Consider the following 24,935-nt stretch of genomic DNA (forward strand, 5'->3'; position numbering starts at 1 on the left):
CTCAAGTGGGAATGTAAATGGGAACAGGAGATGAAGGAAGGAGAAAGAGAGAAAGAGGATTGCTAGAAGAAGTAGTGGTAATAGGAGATGGAAGAGGAGAGAGATGAGAAGGAATGAAAGGAAAGGAAAAAGGGCGAAGTGGGGCAAAAAGGGAAATATGTAGAAAAGGAAGATGAGGGAAGACTGAGGCCAAGAGAGAAGAAATAATTGAGAAAACGAAGAGAGAGAAAAAGAGGAAGATTAAAATAACTAGAAGAGGAAGTAGACAAAGATGAGAAAGAAGGAAATCATAAGAAAATTAAATAGGATGATTTGGAGGAGAAAGAAAGGAAGAGAGAAAAAAAAGAGGAAGCCTAAAATAACTAGAAGACGAAGTAGACAAAGATGAGAAAGAAGGAAATCATAAGAAAAATATGATGATTTGTCGGAAAAACAAAGGAAGAGAGGAAATAAAGGGAGATTAATATAACTAGAAGAGGAAATAGACAAAGATGATAAAGAACGAAATCATAAGAAAAATAAGATGATTTGTCGGAAAAACCAAGGAAGAGAGGAAAAAAAGGTAGATTAAAATAACTAGAAGAGGAAACAGACAAAGATGAGAATGAAGGAAATCATAAGAAAAATAACAGCATGATTTGGAGGAGAAAGAAAGCAAGAGAGGAGAAAGAGGAGGAAGCAAAAATCAAGAGAGAAGGGAAGGCTGATGGCGGGGGAGGGGGGTCAGCATCCAGCATCCCCCCCCCCCTCACCTGCAGAATCCATTATAGAGTTGTGGAGAGCATTCATGACCCCATCCCCACCTAATATGCTTAACCCTAAGTAAGCAATAATTTCCCACAATAAATGGAGGACATTCCTCAAAAGCGAGAGGCAAAATTGCCAGCCGGTGCCTCTCTCTCTCTCTCTCTCTCTCTCTCTCTCTCTATAGCTGCTGCTGGCTGCTATTAGTGGCACTACTAGCACTGCTATTACATCTACTGCTTGTGGTTTCTACACCACTTCTTCTTCTTCTTCTCTTTCTCTCTCTCTCTCTCTCTCTCTCTCTCTCTCTCTCTCTCTCTCTCTTGTGCTGCTGCTAGCTGCTATTTCTTGAACTACTAGCACTGCCATTACATCTACTACTCCTGGCTTCTACACTTCTTATTCTTCTTCCTCGCTACTAGCTACTGCTGATTTGCAGGCGATAAAGCAGCTAGCAGTAAGAAAATAAGAGCAGAAAACTCCTGCTGCTTTGCTGGTGTCAATGCGAGCGCTGCTGCTACTGCTGCTGCTGCAGCTGTTGCTTCTTCAGGTGCTGCTGTGGCCACCGAGGCTAATACTGTTGTTGATGTTGTTGTTGCTGCTGCTGCCTCTGCATCTGGTCGTGCTTCCTAAATCTGAGGCCGCGAGACATTATGAGGAAGGGGGGGAGGGGGGATTGAAGGAGGAGGGGGGAGGGGAAGGGGAAGGATGCAAGGGGCGGGGTAAGAGCCCCAATTTAGTAAGAACTCCGACGGCCACATCAGCTCTCCTTTCCAATATTTTATGCCTGTCCATAATGGAAGCGGCGAAAAGTGTCATAGAAATTACACTTTATTTCGGTAAATAGGGAAACGCGCGAGATTAATGTAATGAGAAACATAATTACAATGTTTTAATAACAGCGGAACATCGCCGAAAACACTCGGACGCTTGGTTTACGAGCGCGGCATTATTTTATTAGCGCGCTCTATTATCGTTAGGAGTATTTGGGCGAATCTACGTCCGCTGGGTAATGGCCGACGACAGATAAGGAATCTCCTCGGGACACGAATCAATTAAGAGACGCGTTTCGCCTGGTTTAACTGAGTGTCCTTGGATTGGTCATTAAGAGTCCTTCAATAAAATGCAAGAAGAAATGATTGTGAATGCATAACAGATTAAGAAGGTATCTTATAACTAAAGTTTTTAATTGTCCTCAGAGTAATCAGTAAGTGTCCTTCAATAAAATGCAAGAAGAAGAGAGGATTGGAAAGGCATAATAGATTCAGAAGATATAAATAAAGTTTTTGATTGTTCTCAGAGTAATCAGCAAGTGTCCTTCAATAAAATGCAAGAAGAAGAAAGGATTGTGAATGCATAATAGATTAAGAAGATATCTTATAATTAAAGTTTTAATTGTCCTCAGAGTAATCAGTAAGTGTTCTTCAATAAAATGCAAGAAGAAGAAAGGATTGGAAAGGCATAATACATTAGGATATAACTAAAGTTTTTTTTACTGTCCTCAGAGTAATCAGTAAGTGTTCTTCAATAAAATGCAAGAAGAAGAAAGGATTGGGAAGGCATAATAGATTAGGACATAACTAAAGTTTTTTCTATTGTCCTCAGAGTAATCAGTAAGTGTCCTTTAATAAAATGCAAGAAGAAGAAATGATTGGGAATGCCTAATAGATTAAAAACATATATCTAAATTTTTTCATTATCTTCAGAGTAATCAGCAAGTGTCCTTCAATAAAATAAAAAAAGAAGAAAGGATATGAATGCAAAATAGATAAAGAAAAGTCACAGATTTCCATGTGAGTTTTGTCAATTATTCCGGTGTGAACGCTTAAAAAAAATCGATAGAGAAACGAATAAAAACAATTACTGCAATGTATGTAGCCCGGCTTTCTTTTTCAGGCTCCATCGTCTTGTTGGAGTGACCATATTCTACTGGATATTAATAGAATATAAGAGCTGTTTACAAATGATGTAAATGGTACGAAAAAGAGAAAAATATATAAAATATAACAAAAAGGACATTGTTGTCCTTTTCGTGACCTTGACCATGTTGTATATGCAAAGATAGGCAATGAATTATGCACATTTTGGCAGTAGTTTCATGCAAATCGTTTAAAAAATAACCCCTATATCGCAAAAACACGTTTATGACCTTGACCTTGACCCATTCACTCTCAAATCACAAAATAGGCAATTGAATTAGGCACATTTTGGCACTAGTTTCATGCCAATCGTATAAAAATTGACCATGATGTAGCAAAGGACCGTTTACCGAGATCTTCGACTCGATCACTCCCAAAATCTTATCAAATTGTCCTTGGATCAGGGCCAATCATCCCATCAAATTACATGAGATTCGATCAAATAGTTTTTGAGTTATGAAAATCACAAACACATAGACAGGCATGCAAGATAAACGCCCATCAAAACATAACCTTCGCAACAATGATGGAGAAGGTAAAAAACTGAAAAAACTCTTTTTTTTTTTTTATCTTGAAAATACTATGAAACTAAACAATCATTATTGAATCATTTACGCCATTCTAAAAAAAAACTCCTTTATGTCATTCTAAAAATAACTTTAACACAACACAGGAAAGCCTTGCTCAGTATTCTCTAGGCTTGCACGTACAGCTGGACACAGGAATTCCTAGCACACCTGTCTCAGAAGTACACTGTCTCACCCGTCCTGCGTGGCGAGTTCCCGTGTGACCCCCTGCCCACACTCTCTTTCATCTCTTCCTGCACTATCTGTTGTGCTACTCGTCGCGTAGTAAGAGTGTGACAGGGTACATTTTCTTTGAGCGAGGTGTACCAGAAATTCCTGTGTCCAGCTATACATTTTAAGAGGGGATAAGAACGCATCCCTATCCAAGTTCAGAACAGACACGTAGGAGGCATAAAAGTAAATGCCACAAAATTTATCACAAACAGAAAAAATAATCTAAATTCTAAGTACTTGTAAGTACTCCAAGAAGTTTCTTAATGATGTTTACTTCCTTTCCTCACTGGGCTATTTTCCCTGTTGGAGCCCTTTGATTTATAACATCCTGTTTTCCAACTAGCCAACTAGGGTTGTAGCTTAGCAAATAATAATAATAATAATAATAATAATAATAATAATAATAATAATAATAATTATAATTATAATTTCAGTAATAATAATAATAATAATAATAATAATACTATTAATAATGATAATTATAATTATAATTTCAGTAATAATAATAATAACAACAACAACAACAACAACAACAACAACAACAACAACAACAACAACAACAACAACAACAACAACAACAACAATAATAATAATAATAATAATAATAATAATAATACTGTAATGAAGGCCCACTCACCAAGCCTATGAAAGAGATCAAGTTATACTCGTATGTATTTCTAAAATTAATCTTTGGCTGCTTTGTTGGCGTTACGATAGAATCAATCCAATTCCTTATGGATTTATGAAATTGATTTGACCTAGCACTGGGGACGAGGAGACCATTCAATAATGAGACGTACCTGGGGGGGGGGGCCTTCAGTAGATGTTACAAGAAGTTGGACAGCAAGATGGAAAAAATGAGGTTGGAAAAGATGCAATACATTTGATGAGACTCAGGAATGAATAGAAAGTTGATTGATTGATTGATTGATTGAGTGAGTAAAAACACCTGGAAGAACCAAATTCTTTAGCAACTGATACAATATCGTACTTGATTTGTGCTGAAATCTAAGTTTATGGAATTGGCCCTTCAATCTGTTCACCCACTAAGGAAATTATATAAAATGTAAACTGACATTTCATACAAACTTTAGAAAATAAAATTAACTGAAAATATAATTCCAGGCTAATCTTCATATAGACTTACTAGAAAACAAATCAGAACTTTTCACATTCATGAGAAGAAGGGAAACGCGAATTATTTTTACCAAAACGTCATAAGTCCTGATTATATGAGTAACGAAAATTAATGAAAACTGGACACGGTGATTAAATATAACGTAAAAAATCTCGTGAAAAAAAAAATAATATCAACGACGTAGAAATGCGAATAAGGTCAAGTAGCCTGGATCTGTCAGGCAATTGGCTGTAAAAGAAGGCAGCGGGAGATCGGCGGAGCCTTGGAGCAACGGGGGTCGGGATGGGACTATCAAAACACACCGCTAGGGGGCTACAGATGATAACACGCCAACCGCCCCTGATGGATGGCGTTAAATAAACTTGGAGAGAGAAAACCGGCCTATCACGCGTCTTATCTGCCAATCTAGCAAAACGTTCCTGAGGGAAGACGCCTTTGAATCGGCGTTTAAATGTTGACTGCACAAGGTGAAGACGACGACGTTGAGGAACGCCATCTATTGGATGGGAAATGAATACACCGCTTGAGCGTTTCGCGTTGAGTTATGAGTCTTTATGTGTCACTTGACTTATGAGGATCTATGTATCACCTTCAGCACACGTGTGGCTTTCCAATTACATATTACAAAAGGGTCTCTGATCTCGAGGGTGGCTTACTAAAGAACATCGCGGGATAAAAGGCTGGATTCTCAGCCGCATGACGTATGACTGTAAATAAAAGGAAGATATGAGGGAGGAATTATCAGCAATTATCTCTGAATCGGACGATGTCTGCTGGATGAAGTCGATGACGAATGGCAAAGAGAAACGCTTCAGGGATTCTTATAATAGTCGGAGATAAAAGAAAGGATTTTTCATTGGTCAGGATCCACTGACGAATGGCCTCCAAGGCCGGGACTATACCCATGAGCAAAGGGGGCTTATCATTATTATTAGATTATGGATTTGGGATGAGGGGGGGGGGGTTGACATATTTTTTTCTCTGGTCCTTTTTTTCAAAAGAGTTTCTATACGATAACTAGAAATTAGATATACTATTTGATACTAGAAATTCTTTAGAACTAGGAACCATGATGCAGTTAACACAGTTATTTTCAGATTTACGATTTGAATGCTGAGTGTTTTTTTTTTATTCAAGGATTTATCATGAGATAGTAGCATAGAATTTAGTCTAAATTGACTGATAAATTTAGTGTTTTTTTTTTTTACATAATAATTATGTAAAATACGTAGTCTTGCAATTAACGTCATTTAGATATCTAATTTTCAGATACGTGTAGTCTTGCAATTAACGTCATTTAGATATCTAATTTTCAGATACGTGTAGTCTTGCAATTAACATCATTTAGATATCTAATTTTCAGATACGTGTAGTCTTGCAATTAACATATTTTGAACCGAGAGATTCTTATTTATTGTTTGCTATTTTGAGAAATGATTTTTGGGGAGGAATTTGTAGCCTCCAAATTTTTATCACATTTCCGCACTGACCTCTCCTATGAAATTAATCCTGTTGCTCCAATTACTTACAAGGGCATTGGAGTTTCAATTATTCAATAATAATTAACTTTCGCTTCTAATTCGTGGAAATTCTTTTGAATTGTCGTATTTAAAAAGTTCCAAGAACGTTTATCGAATGTTTCAATGGGTTAATTTTTGAGGTTTCAACTAGTTTTTTTTTTTTTTTTTTTTTTTTTTCATGATTTTGTTTTAATTCCATGAAATACGATTACTATAACATAAGTTTTAGGAGGAAAACATAAAGCAACTGTTTGAATAAAAAAAAAAAAAAAAAAAAAAAAAAAAAAAAAAAAAAAAAAAAAAAAAAAAAAAAAAAAGACAGCAGACGCACTTTTTTTTTGCATGATTTTCTTTTTAATACCATGGAATACGAATACTATAATGTAAGTTTTAGGGGGGAACATAAAGCAACGGTTTGAATAAAAAGAAAAGAAAAAAAGAATATGGCAGCAGACGCACACACGAGACTAGAAGAGCTCAGATTTTACCAGAGTCTCACGCCACTTAATTACAATGTTCCAGATATCATTCAAGCCTCCTTTTTTTTAACAATAGCTAGCTTCATCACCATAAACTCAGCAGATAAGACAACGTAACGAGATTTTTTCTCTTCCTTCCCCTCTGTCTACAACTCAGACTTTTCCTTCGAAGAAGAAGAAGAAGAAGAAAGAAGAAGTGAGACTTCTCCTTCGAAGAAGAAGAAGAAGAAAGAAGAAGTGAGACTTTTCCTTCAATGAAGAAGAAGAAGAAAGAAGAAGAAGTCGAAGAAGAAGAAGAAAGAAGAAGTGAGACTTTTCCTTCAATGAAGAAGAAGAAGAAAGAAGAAGAAATCGAAGAAGAAGAAGAAAGAAGAAGTGAGACTTTTCCTTCAATGAAGAAGAAGAAAGAAGAAGTCGAAGAAGAAGAAGAAAGAAGAAGTGAGACTTTTCCTTCGAAGAAGAAGAAGATGAAGAAAGAAGAAAGAAGAAAGAAGAAGTGAGACTTTTCCTTCGAAGAAGAAGAAGAAGAAAGAAGAAGTGAGACTTTTCCTTCAATGAAGAAGAAGAAGAAAGAAGAAGAAGTCGAAGAAGAAGAAGAAAGAAGAAGTGAGACTTTTCCTTCAATGAAGAAGAAGAAGAAAGAAGAAGAAATCGAAGAAGAAGAAGAAAGAAGAAGTGAGACTTTTCCTTCAATGAAGAAGAAGAAAGAAGAAGTCGAAGAAGAAGAAGAAAGAAGAAGTGAGACTTTTCCTTCGAAGAAGAAGAAGATGAAGAAAGAAGAAAGAAGGAAGAAGAAGTGAGACTTTTCCTTCGAAGAAGAAGAAGAAGGAAGAAGAAAGAACAAGTGAGACTTTTCCTTCGAAGAAGAAGAAGAAGAAGAAAGAAGAAAGAAGAAGTGAGAATTTTCCCCCGAAGAAGAAGAAGAAGTGAAACTTTTCCTTCGAAGAAGAAGAAGAAGAAAGAAGAAAGAACAAGTGAGACTTTTCCTTCGAAGAAGAAGAAGAAGAAGAAAGAAGAAAGAAGTGAGACTTTTCCTTCGAAGAAGAAGAAGAAGAAGAAAGAAGAAAGAAGAAGTGAGACTTTTCCTTCGAAGAAGAAGAAGAAGAAGAAAGAAGAAAGAAGAAGTGAGAATTTTCCCCCGAAGAAGAAAGAAGAAGTGAAACTTTTCCTTCGAAGAAGAAGAAGAAGAAAGAAGAAAGAACAAGTGAGACTTTTCCTTCGAAGAAGAAGAAGAAGAAGAAAGAAGAAAGAAGTGAGACTTTTCCTTCGAAGAAGAAGAAGAAGAAGAAAGAAGAAAGAAGAAGTGAGACTTTTCCTTCGAAGAAGAAGAAGAAGAAGAAAGAAGAAAGAAGAAGTGAGACTTTTCCTTCGGAGAACAAGAAGAAGAAGAAGTGAGACTTTTCCTTCGAAGAAAAAGAAGAAGATGAAGAAAGAAGAAGAAGAAGAAAGAAGAAGAAGAAGAAAGAAATGAGACTTTTCCTTCGAAGAAGAAGAAGAAGAAGAAGCCTCAGTGAGGTGGCGGGGAGTAGTAGCACACCCCCTCTGATCATAGCATTCCAATAAGGAAATAGCAGAGGCGAGTCATCAAATAATTTATGTTTACGATCTCGGGAGGAGATGGTGCCGCTGCTCCTGCTGCTCCTAGCTAGCTAGCTGGCTGGTCTCCTTCGGTCCCTCGTGAGTAATGGAACGAGGACATGACACGGACCTGTAAACTGGCAATATTAAGGAGTCAGATAGGCCATTAGCGGCTGGTAGTTACGGACGCAGCAGTAATGGATCGTCCGATATGTCGTAATGTTCCCGACGGGAGGTTGTCTAAAGCTCACCTATACGACGGCCCCGGCCTATTCGTCCTAGTCCTAAATATTCTTTAGCAACCTACGTCATCTCCCCAGCCCCAAAACATCACTACTAACACCTCATCTTCTATTCCTCGTCTTCTTTCAAATCTCCCTTTCGTAAATTCGTTCCTATGTCCTAGTTAAGGTTTTATTCTTTAATTATCTAAAATATGACTCTTTCTTATGTCCTCGCAAAGGTACTATTGCTAAATTATCTAAAATATAACTCTCTCTTACGTCCTCGCAAAGGTATTATTGCTACATTATCTAAAATATAACTCTTTCTTATGTCCTCGCAAAGGTATTATTGCTAAATTATCTAAATTATAACTCTTTCTAATGTCCTCGCAAAGGTATTATTGCTAAATTATCTAAAATATAACTCTTTCTTATGTCCTCGCAAAGGTATTATTGCTAAATTATCTAAATTATAACTTTCTTATGTCCTCGCAAAGGTTTTATTCCTTAATTATATAAAATATAATTCTTTCTTATGTCCTCACAAAGGTATTATTGCTAAATTATCTAAAATATAACTTTCTTATGTCCTCGCAAAGGTATTATTCCTAAATTATCTAAAATATAACTCTTTCTTATGTCCTCGCAAAGGTATTATTGCTAAATTATCTAAAATATAACTCTTTCTTATGTCCTCGCAAAGGTATTATTGCTAAATTATCTAAAATATAACTCTTTCTTATGTCCTCGCAAAGGTATTATTGCTAAATTATCTAAATTATAACTCTTTCTAATGTCCTCGCAAAGGTATTATTACTAAATTATCTAAAATATAACTCTTTCTTATGTCCTCGCAAAGGTATTATTGCTAAATTATCTAAAATATAACTTTCTTATGTCCTCGCAAAGGTATTATTGCTAAATTATCTAAATTATAACTCTTTCTAATGTCCTCGCAAAGGTATTATTACTAAATTATCTAAAATATAACTCTTTCTTATGTCCTCGCAAAGGTATTATTGCTAAATTATCTAAAATATAACTCTTACTTATGTCCTCGCAAAGGTATTATTGCTAAATTATCTAAAATATAACTTTCTTATGTCCTCGCAAAGGTATTATTCCTAATTTATTTAAAATATAACTCTTTCTTATGTCCTCGCAAAGGTATTATTCCTAAATTATTTAAAATATAACTCTTACTTATGTCCTCGCAAAGGTATTATTGCTAAATTATCTAAAATATAACTTTCTTATGTCCTCGCAAAGGTATTATTGCTAAATTATCTAAAATATAACTTTCTTATGTCCTCGCAAAGGTATTATTGCTAAATTATCTAAAATATAACTCTTTTTTATGTCCTCGCAAAGGTATTATTCCTAAATAATCTAAAATATAACTCTTTCCTATATCTTAGAAAATATATCATCTCTAAACTATCTAAAAAATAACTCTTTCTTATGTCCTCACAAATGTATTATTCCTAAATTATCTAAATGTCTTGGGAAATATAATATTCCTAAATTTTCTAAAATATAATTATCAAATTAAAGATCGTTTAATACAAATGTAATTGATAGAGAGAGAGAGAGAGAGAGAGAGAGAGAGAGAGAGAGAGAGAGAGAGAGAGAGAGAGAGAGAGAGAGACTTGAACTAACTCTCAATTTAGACATACGAAATCTTAACTGGAGAACACTTTGATCACAACAACTATAATTAAAACCGGTACATTGGAGAAACATAAAGAATTCCAGCAAAACCGCAGACCTCCACCGAGGCAGCTTATTTCTCGACCTTTTGCTCGATCTTGACCTTAACCTTTGACCAGAACAGGTATTAATTGTCCTGAATTTTAATACACTCAAATATGAACCAAGTTAAAAGTCTCTGTAACAACGATATCCAAACTTATGGCTGGTTACGTGAATGGGACATTTTGCTTGACCGTGACCTTGACCTTTACCTTGATCTTCCAAAATTGAACAATTTCCAGTTTTTTTACAGATCAGTTAATCCCCGCAAGTTTCATTACTCTACGATCAAAATTGTGGCCATGAAGCTGTTCACAAACAAGCACAAAAACAGAGGCGAAAACATAACCTCCTTCCAACTTCGCTGGCGGAGTTAACAAACACAATCAAATAAACGAACAAAAGTATTAACTACTGAGTGATTCTTTAAATATCTGGCTATCGTTTTCCCCCGCTTACTTCCGGACTCTGGACCGGAAATATGGGATAAATATTATATTTGCCGTGACTATAGACACACTCATTATCAATTAGGGCGTCACACAGCGGAACCAAAATAACAGAATTTTATGGAATCGGGGTAACTGGACCTTGGGAACAAAATATCCATGATGCGGGATGTTTGTGGAAAGGTTTATGATTCTCAAATAATGTAGTCATATGTACACACTTACATACATATATATATATATATATATATATATATATATATATATATATATATATATATATATATATATATATATATATATACATATATATATGTATATATATATATCTATATATATCTATATATATAATATATATATACATACATATATATATTGTATCTCTCTCTCTCTCTCTCTCTCTCTCTCTCTCTCTCTCTCTCTCTCTCTCTCTCTCTCTCTCTCTCTCTCTTTATATATATATATATATATATATATATATATATATATATATATATATATATACATATATATATATATACATACACACATAAACTTCACAAAGACTTCATACTTCACTAAATGATATTATACACCTCTAAGTTAACTTTATTTTAAAGAATAACCATCCTTTTATATTTTCAGATTTGCCGTCTTGAAACAAGTCATGGCATTACGAAAGATCCGTCCATTTTCCTCTTATTTAAAAAGAACAATATATTCTTATCGTGCGAGTGGGCCATTCTATTAGCCACTTGCAAATTATAAAGATTTATCTAATTCGTTGGTTTTTCGCGAAAATTTCGAAACCCATTAAAATCTTGGTGCTACTATAGTGTGATTCCTACCATTAGTATTCTACTATAGTGTGATTCCTACCATCAGGATTCTACTATAGTGTGATTCCTACCATCAGGATTTTACTATAGTGTGATTCCTACCATCAGGATTCTAGTACAGTGTGATTCCTACCATCAGGATTCTACTATAGTGTGATTCCTACCATCAGGATTCTAGTATAGTGTGATTCCTACCATCAGGATTCTAGTATAGTGTGATTCCTACCATCAGGATTCTACTATAGTGTGATTCCTACCATCAGGATTTTACTATAGTGCGATTCCTACCATCAGGATTCTACTATAGTGCATTTCCTACCATCAGGATTCTACTATAGTGCGATTCCTACCATCAGGATTCTAGTATAGTGCAATTCCTACCATCAGGATTCTAGTATAGTGTGATTCCTACCATAAGGATTCTACTATAGTGTGATTCCTACCATCAGGATTCTACTATAGTGCGATTCCTACCATCAGGATTCTACTATAGTGTGATTCCTACCATCAGGATTTTACTATAGTGTGATTCCTACCATCAGGATTCTAGTACAGTGTGATTCCTACCATCAGGATTCTACTATAGTGTGATTCCTACCATCAGGATTCTAGTATAGTGTGATTCCTACCATCAGGATTCTAGTATAGTGTGATTCCTACCATCAGGATTCTACTATAGTGTGATTCCTACCATCAGGATTTTACTATAGTGCGATTCCTACCATCAGGATTCTACTATAGTGCGATTCCTACCATCAGGATTTTACTATAGTGCGATTCCTACCATCAGGATTCTACTATAGTGCGATTCCTACCATCAGGATTCTAGTATAGTGCGATTCCTACCATCAGGATTCTACTATAGTGCGATTCCTACCATCAGGATTCTACTATAGCGTGATTCCTACCATCAGGATTCTACTATAGTATTATTCCTACCACTAGGATTCTACTATAGCGTGATTCCTACCACTAGGATTCTACTACAGTGTGATTCCTACCACTAGGATTCTACTATAGTGTGATTCCTACCACTAGGATTCTACTATAGTGTGATTCCTACCACTAGGATTCTACTATAGTGTGATTCCTACCACTAGGTTTCTACTATAGTGTGATTCCTACCACTAGGATTCTACTATAGTGTGATTCCTACCATTAGGATTCTACTATAGTGTGATTCCTACCATCAGGATTCTACTATAGTATTATTCCTACCACTAGGATTCTACTATAGTGTGATTCCTACCACTAGGATTCTACTACAGTGTGATTCCTACCACTAGGATTCTACTACAGTGTGATTCCTACCATCAGGATTCTACTATAGTGTGATTCCTACCATCAGGATTCTACTATAGTGTGATTCCTACCATCAGGAATTTACTATAGTGTGCATACTATAGTGTGATTCCTACCATCAGGATTCTACTATAGTGTGATTCCTACCATTAGGATTCTACTATAGTGTGATTCCTACCATCAGGATTCTACTACAGTGTGATTCCTACCATCAGGATTCTAGTATAGTGTGATTCCTACCATCAGGATTCTACTACAGTGTGATTCCTACCATCAGGATTCTACTACAGTGTGATTCCTACCATCAGGATTCTACTACAGTGTGATTCCTACCATCAGGATTCTAGTACAGTGTGATTCCTACCATCAGGATTCTACTACAGTGTGATTCCTACCATCAGGATTCTAGTACAGTGTGATTCCTACCATCAGGATTCTACTACAGTGTGATTCCTACCATCAGGATTCTACTACAGTGTGATTCCTACCATCAGGATTCTAGTACAGTGTGATTCCTACCATCAGGATTCTACTACAGTGTTATTCCTACCATCAGGATTCTACTATAGTGTGATTCCTACCATCAGGATTCTACTATAGCGTGATTCCTACCACTAGGATTCTACTATAGTGTGATTCCTACCACTAGGATTCTACTATAGTGTGATTCCTACCACTAGGATTCTACTACAGTGTGATTCCTACCACTAAGATTCTACTATAGTGTGATTCCTACCACTAGGATTCTACTATAGTGTGATTCCTACCACTAGGATTCTACTATAGTGTGATTCCTACCATCAGGATTCTACTATAGTATTATTCCTACCACTAGGATTCTACTATAGTGTGATTCCTACCACTAGGATTCTACTATAGTGTGATTCCTACCACTAGGATTCTACTATAGTGTGATTCCTACCACTAGGATTCTACTATAGTGTGATTCCTACCACTAGGATTCTACTACAGTGTGATTCCTACCATCAGGATTCTACTATAGCGTGATTCCTACCATCAGGATTCTACTACAGTGTGATTCCTACCATCAGGATTCTAGTATAGTGTGATTCCTACCATCAGGATTCTACTATAGCGTGATTCCTACCATCAGGATTCTACTATAGTATTATTCCTACCACTAGGATTCTACTATAGTGTGATTCCTACCACTAGGATTCTACTACAGTGTGATTCCTACCACTAGGATTCTACTATAGTGTGATTCCTACCACTAGGATTCTACTACAGTGTGATTCCTACCATCAGGATTCTACTATAGTGTGATTCCTACCACTAGGATTCTACTACAGTGTGATTCCTACCATTAGGATTCTACTATAGTGTGATTCCTACCATCAGGATTCTACTATAGTGTGATTCCTACCATCAGGATTCTACTATAGTGTGATTCCTACCACTAGGATTCTACTATAGTGTGATTCCTACCACTAGGATTCTACTACAGTGTGATTCCTACCATTAGGATTCTACTATAGTGTGATTCCTACCATCAGGATTCTAGTATAGTGTGATTCCTACCATCAGGATTCTACTATAGCGTGATTCCTACCATCAGGATTCTACTATAGTACTATTCCTACCACTAGGATTCTACTATAGTGTGATTCCTACCACTAGGATTCTACTATAGCGTGATTCCTACCATCAGGATTCTACTATAGCGTGATTCCTACCATCAGGATTCTACTATAGTATTATTCCTACCACTAGGATTCTACTATAGTGTGATTCCTACCACTAGGATTCTACTATAGTGTGATTCCTACCACTAGGATTCTACTATAGTGTGATTCCTACCACTAAGATTCTACTACAGTGTGATTCCTACCATTAGGATTCTACTATAGTGTGATTCCTACCATCAGGATTCTACTATAGTATTATTCCTACCACTAGGATTCTACTATAGTGTGATTCCTACCACTAGGATTCTACTATAGTGTGATTCCTACCACTAGGATTCTACTACAGTGTGATTCCTACCACTAGGATTCTACTATAGTGTGATTCCTACCACTAGGATTCTACTACAGTGTGATTCCTACCATCAGGATTCTACTATAGTGTGATTCCTACCACTAGGATTCTACTACAGTGTGATTCCTACCATTAGGATTCTACTATAGTGTGATTCCTACCACTAGGATTCTACTATAGCGTGATTCCTACCATCAGGATTCTACTATAGTATTATTCCTACCACTAGGATTCTACTATAGTGTGATTCCTACCATCAGGATTTTACTATAGTGCGATTCCTACCATCAGGATTCTACTATAGTGCGATTCCTACCATCAGGATTCTAGTATAGTGTGATTCCTACCATCAGGATTCTACTATAGTGCGATTCCTACCATCAGGATTCTACTATAGCGTGATTCCTACCATCAGGATTCTACTATAGTATTATTCCTACCACTAGGATTCTACTATAGCGTGATTCCTACCACTAGGATTCTACTATAGTGTGATTCCTACCACTAGGATTCTACTATAGTGTGATTCCTACCACTAGGATTCTACTACAGTGTGATTCCTACCATCAGGATTCTACTATAGCGTGATTCCTACCATCAGGATTCTACTACAGTGTGATTCCTACCATCAGGATTCTAGTATAGTGTGATTCCTACCATCAGGATTCTACTATAGCGTGATTCCTACCATCAGGATTCTACTATAGTATTATTCCTACCACTAGGATTCTACTATAGTGTGATTCCTACCACTAGGATTCTACTACAGTGTGATTCCTACCACTAGGATTCTACTATAGTGTGATTCCTACCACTAGGATTCTACTACAGTGTGATTCCTACCATCAGGATTCTACTATAGTGTGATTCCTACCACTAGGATTCTACTACAGTGTGATTCCTACCATTAGGATTCTACTATAGTGTGATTCCTACCATCAGGATTCTACTATAGTGTGATTCCTACCATCAGGATTCTACTATAGTGTGATTCCTACCATCAGGATTCTACTATAGTACTATTCCTACCACTAGGATTCTACTATAGTGTGATTCCTACCATCAGGATTCTACTATAGTACTATTTCTACCACTAGGATTCTACTATAGTGTGATTCCTACCACTAGGATTCTACTACAGTGTGATTCCTACCATTAGGATTCTACTATAGTGTGATACCTACCATCAGGATTCTAGTATAGTGTGATTCCTACCATCAGGATTCTACTATAGCGTGATTCCTACCATCAGGATTCTACTATAGTACTATTCCTACCACTAGGATTCTACTATAGTGTGATTCCTACCACTAGGATTCTACTATAGCGTGATTCCTACCATCAGGATTCTACTATAGCGTGATTCCTACCATCAGGATTCTACTATAGTATTATTCCTACCACTAGGATTCTACTATAGTGTGATTCCTACCACTAGGATTCTACTATAGTGTGATTCCTACCACTAGGATTCTACTATAGTGTGATTCCTACCACTAAGATTCTACTACAGTGTGATTCCTACCATTAGGATTCTACTATAGTGTGATTCCTACCATCAGGATTCTACTATAGTATTATTCCTACCACTAGGATTCTACTATAGTGTGATTCCTACCACTAGGATTCTACTACAGTGTGATTCCTACCACTAGGATTCTACTATAGTGTGATTCCTACCACTAGGATTCTACTACAGTGTGATTCCTACCACTAGGATTCTACTACAGTGTGATTCCTACCACTAGGATTCTACTACAGTGTGATTCCTACCATTAGGATTCTACTATAGTGTGATTCCTACCACTAGGATTCTACTACAGTGTGATTCCTACCACTAGGATTCTACTACAGTGTGATTCCTACCACTAGGATTCTACTACAGTGTGATTCCTACCACTAGGATTCTACTATAGTGTGATTCCTACCACTAGGATTCTACTACAGTGTGATTCCTACCACTAGGATTCTACTACAGTGTGATTCCTACCACTAGGATTCTACTACAGTGTGATTCCTACCATTAGGATTCTACTATAGTGTGATTCCTACCATCAGGATTCTACTATAGTGTGATTCCTACCACTAGGATTCTACTATAGTGTGATTCCTACCACTAGGATTCTACTATAGTGTGATTCCTACCACTAGGATTCTACTACAGTGTGATTCCTACCACTAGGATTCTACTACAGTGTGATTCCTACCACTAGGATTCTACTACAGTGTGATTCCTACCACTAGGATTCTACTACAGTGTGATTCCTACCATTAGGATTCTACTATAGTGTGATTCCTACCATCAGGATTCTACTATAGTGTGATTCCTACCACTAGGATTCTACTACAGTGTGATTCCTACCATTAGGATTCTACTATAGTGTGATTCCTACCATCAGGATTCTACTATAGTGTGATTCCTACCACTAGGATTCTACTATAGTGTGATTCCTACCATTAGGATTCTACTACAGTGTGATTCCTACCATCAGGATTCTACTATAGTGTGATTCCTACCACTAGGATTCTACTACAGTGTGATTCCTACCACTAGGATTCTACTACAGTGTGATTCCTACCACTAGGATTCTACTATAGTGTGATTCCTACCACTAGGATTCTACTACAGTGTGATTCCTACCACTAGGATTCTACTACAGTGTGATTCCTACCACTAGGATTCTACTACAGTGTGATTCCTACCATTAGGATTCTACTATAGTGTGATTCCTACCATCAGGATTCTACTATAGTGTGATTCCTACCACTAGGATTCTACTATAGTGTGATTCCTACCACTAGGATTCTACTACAGTGTGATTCCTACCACTAGGATTCTACTACAGTGTGATTCCTACCACTAGGATTCTACTACAGTGTGATTCCTACCACTAGGATTCTACTACAGTGTGATTCCTACCATCAGGATTCTACTATAGCGTGATTCCTACCATCAGGATTCTACTATAGTATTATTCCTACCACTAGGATTCTACTATAGTGTGATTCCTACCACTAGGATTCTACTACAGTGTGATTCCTACCATCAGGATTCTAGTATAGTGTGATTCCTACCATCAGGATTCTACTATAGCGTGATTCCTACCATCAGGATTCTACTATAGTATTATTCCTACCACTAAGATTCTACTATAGTGTGATTCCTACCACTAGGATTCTACTACAGTGTGATTCCTACCACTAGGATTCTACTACAGTGTGATTCCTACCACTAGGATTCTACTATAGTGTGATTCCTACCACTAGGATTCTACTACAGTGTGATTCCTACCATCAGGATTCTACTATAGTGTGATTCCTACCACTAGGATTCTACTACAGTGTGATTCCTACCATTAGGATTCTACTATAGTGTGATTCCTACCATCAGGATTCTACTATAGCGTGATTCCTACCATCAGGATTCTACTATAGTATTATTCCTACCACTAGGATTCTACTATAGTGTGATTCCTACCACTAGGATTCTACTACAGTGTGATTCCTACCATCAGGATTCTAGTATAGTGTGATTCCTACCATCAGGATTCTACTATAGCGTGATTCCTACCATCAGGATTCTACTATAGTATTATTCCTACCACTAGGATTCTACTATAGTGTGATTCCTACCACTAGGATTCTACTACAGTGTGATTCCTACCACTAGGATTCTACTATAGTGTGATTCCTACCACTAGGATTCTACTATAGTGTGATTCCTACCATTAGGATTCTACTATAGTGTGATTCCTACCATCAGGATTCTACTATAGTGTGATTCCTACCATCAGGATTCTACTATAGTGTGATTCCTACCATCAGGATTCTAGTATAGTGTGATTCCTGCCCTATTTTTCGGGTATGAGGTGATTCCTACCAAAGAAAGATAAGATAAAACATAGTTCTTGACACTATTTTAATCTATTCTATTCAATAAAACAGGCAGAAAAATCCATAAAAAGCACTTTAGGTTAGGTTAGGTTAGGTAAAATGGTCGTTTTGTTTACAGTGTTTGCTTGTTTAGTTGGTTTGGTAACACTTAATTGAGGTGTTACTCTTGTAATAACATTTCGGAAGGGGAATATTACATTATTTGGTTGTTTGCTTGGTAGGAATCTACCCTAAAGTAGATTTGAATCCCCACACTGAGGTAGGAACAGAAAATGAGGGTAGGAATCAGGCTATAGTAGATTTGAATCCCCACATGGAGGTAGGAACAGAAAATGAGGGTAGGAATCTTTTTGGACGTATTCATGTATCTCCTTGATCGAAATATTTTTTGTTAATTATTCATTACTTCTCTTGTAGTTTATTTATTTCCTTGTTTCCTTTCTTCACTGGGCTGCTTTCCCTGTTGGAGTCCTTGGGCTTATGACATCCCGTTTTTCCAACGACAACAACAATAATAATGATAATAATATTCATCATCATCATTATAATAATAATAATAATAATAATATTAATAATAATAATAATAATAATAATAATAATAATCAGCTCCCTATAACGAAGAGCTTCAGCAATGCAGTTCGAAACCCAGTCGAACGCATCGAATTAAGAAAACGAACCCAGTTCTCGAAACCAGATTATCCCCCGAATCGCAGGTATGTGTTCGTTACGATTGCTCTCGTGAAAGAGAACCATTTAATCTAAGAAACCACTCCATCATCATCATGATCATCATCATTTTTATCATCATCATCATCCCCCATACCGGAGCTGTTCGAAATAATGGGCTGGAGTCGAATCCACTTTGGTTCTGAAGTGAGAAAGCCCAGCAGGGGGGGACAGGTCGTCTCTCTCTCTCTCTCTCTCTCTCTCTCTCTCTCTCTCTCACCCTGGGGCTTAACGATACGTCTTCAGGTACAAATAGTTTCTGGGAATTACTTAAATATATTAAAAGTAGAAAAACGCATCGAGACCACTACTACTACTACTACTACTACTACCATTTCCTTTCCTCACTGGGCTATTTTCCCTATTGGAGACCTTTATTTTTTATTATTCATTACTTCTCTTGTAGTTTATTTCCTTATTTCCTTTCCTCAATGCAGTGCTTTCCCTGTTGGAGTTTTTGGTCTCACAGCATCCTGTTTTTCCAACAAGGGTTGTAGCTCAGCGAACAACAACAACAACAACAACAATAATAATAATAATATTAATAATAATCCTCACTAAACTATTTCTCCCTGTTAGGATCCTGCTTTTCCAACTAGGGCTGTAGCTTAGCAAGTAATAATAATAACAATAATAATAATAACAAAACTTATCATTAGGACCAACCTATCGTCCAACAACGCTAATGAGTGAGTCGGGCAAAAACAGCGGTCCTGTCAAACAGACGCCCATTCCCAAACACATTGGACAGGAACCACCTCTTCTTCTTCTTCTTCTTCTTCTTCTTCTTCTTCATCCAGAAGTGATAAATCCCAGCGGGGAGTCCAGTTCCTCTCCGGGTAGGTCACAGAATGGGGTAACTATTAATGGACTGTCCATTGTTCGGTAAATATGGCTCGGTAGTGATCACTTACGCCTCCTCTTCCCCCCCCCCCCTCCCCCTCCCCTCTCTCTCTCTCTCTCTCTCTCTCTCTCTCTCTCTAACTGTTACCACAACCACTGCTCATCATTAGTCATTAAACAGTCCTCGCTTAACGACGACGCTATCTCGGCTTACAGACATTCGCGAAAGCCGCCCGCGGACAAAACCGGGGTTTCGGAAGTATGCTCCGATCCCATGCATGTGTAATACAGATTTTGTATTATGTTTGGTAATCATTTTATGCATAAATAGCTCCATGTACTAGACTATTATGTAAACATATATACATACAGTAAATACATACATACATGTATGTATATACTGTATATACATACATTCATACATACATATATATATATATATATATATATATATATATATATATATATATATATATATATATATATATATAAACATGCATATATGTTAGACAACTGAAAACTAAGCATGAAACGTAACCTGGACTATACAAGCATTATCATTATAATTTCAACTGTAAAAAAATAAAGGTAACTGGAAGAGTTCAAAGATGTGATTCTGACATGAGAAAGGGTGCAAACTTTGATCCAGAACCCATAAAAGAAGGACCTTTGAATATATCTAAACCCATAAGACTTAGGCAGGGGAGACGACCTTTGTGAGGACGGTGTCACCTAACAAAATATTGATTGGATTTCATAAAAAAGTTATCCATATCTCGAAAAAATGTTTGTGAGTTCGGGTCTTCTTGTTTAGAATTGTCTATGAATTAGCTTATTGTCCCCTTCTGAGAGGGGACACCTTAACGTGGTGAAAGAGTTTGCGTATCGCCATGGTAAGCAAAGCTGTACTAGTCAGGGCCATCCATACTAGGTTGGTTTGCTGTGAGCGATCAGACGAAAATTTCCCACCGTCACCAATCCGCACTGGCCAGCGTGGTGATGAAAACTGTTCAAACCCCCAGACATGACTAAGACACCTCTGAGGCCTTTGTCCTGCAGTGGACTAGAAACAGCTGCATTTGTTCTTGTACTTATATCCTAATATTTAGGAATTATGCCGTGTGGCCTACTGTCGGCATTATTAAAGATTGTTTGCAGCATCTCTTCAGTCTCCAGTTATTACCTCCGACAGTTGAGAGAAGGTTATGTTTTCGCCGTTGCTTGTTTGTTTGTTTGTGTGTGAACAACTTCCTGGCCACAACTTTCAGGAACTGTTATGCTGAGACGTGGAAGTGATTCGATTTTGAAAGTCCTAGGTCGAAGGTCAAGATCAAGGCCGAGCAAAAGGTCGAGAAATAAGCTGCCGTGGAGGATATCTGCGCTCTACTGAGTGTCCATCTAGTTATTCTAAATTACCTCCATCATTACTACCTTTCTTCCATCTTGCTGTGCAATATCTTTTATCTTAAACCTCATAGTCCAACATTAGAGTATCTTACAAAGTTGCACTTTCACGCTGAATGGTCACCCCTACCCCAGCGCCTGGCAATATGGTTTAAAATCACTCCAACCATCCATCCTATTCCTCCCGGCAGTATAAAATAGGCTTGTAGGTTCGGAAAATACTTAACTCGAAGTTTACGAAAGTGTCGGAAGACATGACGACAACTTCCTCGTCATGGTTCAGTACTGTTGTACTCTCGGGACTCTGCCTTTGCAACGGCCCCTCTCATTGCTTCCTTATGTGAACATTCTTCAGAATCCTTTGATTTCATCTCCTCATTCCTTTTAGGGTTGTGGTGGCCGATGTGGTAACGTTTCTGACTGTTGAACGCCAGACTGAGGATCGAGTCCCGCTCAAGCTCGTTAGTTTCTTTGGTCGCTGCAACCTCATCATCCTTGTGAGCCAAGAATGAGGGTCTGGGGGAGCCTATAGGTATATCAGCTGAGTCATCAGCAGCCATTGCCTGCCCCTCCTTGGTCCTAGCTTGGATGGAAAGGGGGCTTGGGCGCTGATCATCAGTATATTTGGTCAGCCTCATTGTCCTGCTTGATAGGGCAATGTGACTGTCCCTTGACTCTGCCATTCATGAGCGGCCTTTAAACTCGTTTAAATCCATAGCGCGCACCAAGCCAGGAACTTTGTAAGGCTATTGGAAACGTCCGTGCCTAGCAATCCGTTGGACGGAGGTTCAAGACCCGCTCTAGCTTCGATAGTTTCTAGTAGTGTCTACAACCTTACCATTCTTGTGAACTAATGGGGAGTTTGGGGAAGCATATAGGTCTACGGCTCAGTCATCTGAAGCCATTACCCGGCCCTCCCAGGTGTTTGTCTCTACCATTCATTTAAACTGATGAGAGGCACATTCCTCTATAGACTTTATTCCTTTGGATAATACGACATAACTGAAGAATCCGGAAACATTGACACCTTAAACTCTCAATAAACAAATAAAAACGAACAAATAAAAATTAACCTAAACAAAAGTAAAACTGGAGAAGAATAGAGGTAAAATATTTTCAATTTGTTTATTCTAAACCTATCACAGCATAAGATTTGCCCCCCCCCCTCTCTCTCTCTCTCTCTCTCTCTCTCTCTCTCTCTCTCTCTCTCTCTCTCTCTCTCTCTCGTTATACACAGTATATCCATTTCTGAGTTAAGTATTTCTTTTCTTCCCCTCCCTCCCCCCTCTCTTATTACCACCTCTCCCCCATTCTCCCGAAATAAAAAGTCCCCACCCGCTCTCGGTGTTTCCCATCGCCATAAAACAAACAAAGCGTGTTATCCTTTTGCCAGGAGGAGGGGAGGGAAGGGGGAGGGAATACCCCTTCCTTTCACCACCCCTTCCCCACTTAATAAGAGCCTTCTTGGGTGGGGCATCGCTCAAGCGATCGAAAGGCCTTCTCCATCTACCCCCTACCCTTCCTCCTCCTTTCACAGATCTCGAAAGGCCTTCTCTATCTACCCCCTACCCTTCCTCCTCCCTTCACAGATCTCGAAAGACCTTCTCCATCTACCATTTACCCTTCCTCCCCCCTTCACAGATCTCGAAAGGCCTTCTCCATCTACCCCCTACCCTTCCTCCTCCCTTCACAGATCTCGAAAGACCTTCTCCATCTACCATTTACCCTTCCTCCCCCCTTCACAGATCTCGAAAGGCCTTCTCCATCTACCCCCTACCCTTCCTCCTCCCTTCACAGATCTCGAAAGGCCTTCTTCATCTACCCCCTACCCTTCCTCCTCCCTTCACAGATCTCGAAAGGCCTTCTCCATCTACCACTTACCCTTCCTCCCCCCTTCACAGATCTCGAAAGGCCTTCTCCATCTACCCCCTACCCTTCCTCCTCCCTTCACAGATCTCGAAAGGCCTTCTCCATCTACCCCCTACCCTTCCTCCTCCCTTCATAGATCTCGAAAGGCCTTCTTCATCTACCCCCTACCCTTCCTCCTCCCTTCACAGATCTCGAAAGGCCTTCTCCATCTACCACTTACCCTTCCTCCCCCCTTCACAGATCTCGAAAGGCCTTCTCCATCTAACCCCTACCCTTCCTCTTCCCTTCACAGATCTCGAAAGGCCTTCTTCATATACCCAATACCCTTCCTCCTCCCTTCACAGATCTCGAAAGGCCTTCTCCATCTACCCCCTATCCTTCCTCCTCCCTTCACAGATCTTGAAAGGCCTTCTCTATCTACCCCTTACCCTTCCCCCTCCCTTCACAGATCTCGAAGGGCCTTCTCCATCTACCCCCTACCCTTCCTCCTCCCTTCACAGATCTCGAAAGGCCTTCTTCATCTACCCCCTACCCTTCCTCCTCCCTTCACAGATCTCGAAAGGCCTTCTCCATCTACCCCCTACCCTTCCTCCTCCCTTCACAGATCTCGAAAGGCCTTCTCCATCTACCCCCTACCTTTCCTCCTCCCTTCACAGATCTCGAAAGGCTTTCTTCATCTACCCCCTACCCTTCCTCCTCCCTTCACAGATCTCGAAAGGCCTTCTTCATCTACCCCCTACCCTTCCTCCTCCCTTCACAGATCTCGAAAGGCCTTCTCCATCTACCCCCTACCCTTCCTCCTCCCTTCACAGATCTCGAAAGGCCTTCTTCATCTACCCCCTACCCTTCCCCTCCCTTCACAGATCTCGAAGGGCCTTCTCCATCTACCCACTACCCTTCCTCCTCCCTTCACAGATCTCGAAAGGCCTTCTTCATCTACCCCCTACCCTTCCCCCTCCCTTCACAGATCTCGAAGGGCCTTCTTCATCTACCCCATACCCTTCCTCCTCCCTTCACAGATCTCGAAAGGCCTTCTCCATCTACCCACTACCCTTCCTCCTCCCTTTACAGATCTCGAAAGGCCTTCTCCGTGTACCCCTACATTAACCCCCTACTCTTCCCCACCCCTTCACAAGGCCTTAGCTAAATGTCATCCCAGGATAGGAGGAGCACCCATAGCTTCTCGGGAGTGTGTTAATGTTAGCAGTCCGTGAAAAGGTTGGCGGGAGAGATTTGTGGAAGCCGGAGTTGAAACTAATCACTCTTCCATGAAATTACGGCTGCCTTTGGCCCCCGTTCCGCTCTCCGAATCTGATGGCATTTGTCAAGATTGCTCTCTCTCTCTCTCTCTCTCTCTCTCTCTCTCTCTCTCTCTCTCTCTCTTTCGTAGAGAGAGAGAGAGAGAGAGAGAGAGAGAGAGAGAGAGAGAGAGATTTTCCAGTTACAACAAAGTTGGTGACCATGATTGGGTTAAT

At 38.6% G+C, this 24,935-nt stretch overlaps 1 protein-coding gene across 1 annotated transcript; it reads left to right on the plus strand.

Annotated features, from left to right (window-relative positions):
- Positions 1 to 7,154: 7,154 nt before the first annotated feature.
- Positions 7,155 to 8,071, plus strand: LOC137631428 (uncharacterized). Its single transcript, XM_068363194.1, has 2 exons — positions 7,155 to 7,396; positions 7,516 to 8,071. Exons 1-2 carry the CDS (start codon positions 7,155 to 7,157, stop codon positions 8,069 to 8,071), a joined length of 798 nt encoding a protein of 265 aa, XP_068219295.1.
- The last annotated feature ends 16,864 nt before the right edge of the window (positions 8,072 to 24,935 follow it).

Source organism: Palaemon carinicauda, chromosome 39 (genome assembly GCF_036898095.1).
Source record: "Palaemon carinicauda isolate YSFRI2023 chromosome 39, ASM3689809v2, whole genome shotgun sequence".
NCBI lineage: Eukaryota > Metazoa > Arthropoda > Malacostraca > Decapoda > Palaemonidae > Palaemon > Palaemon carinicauda.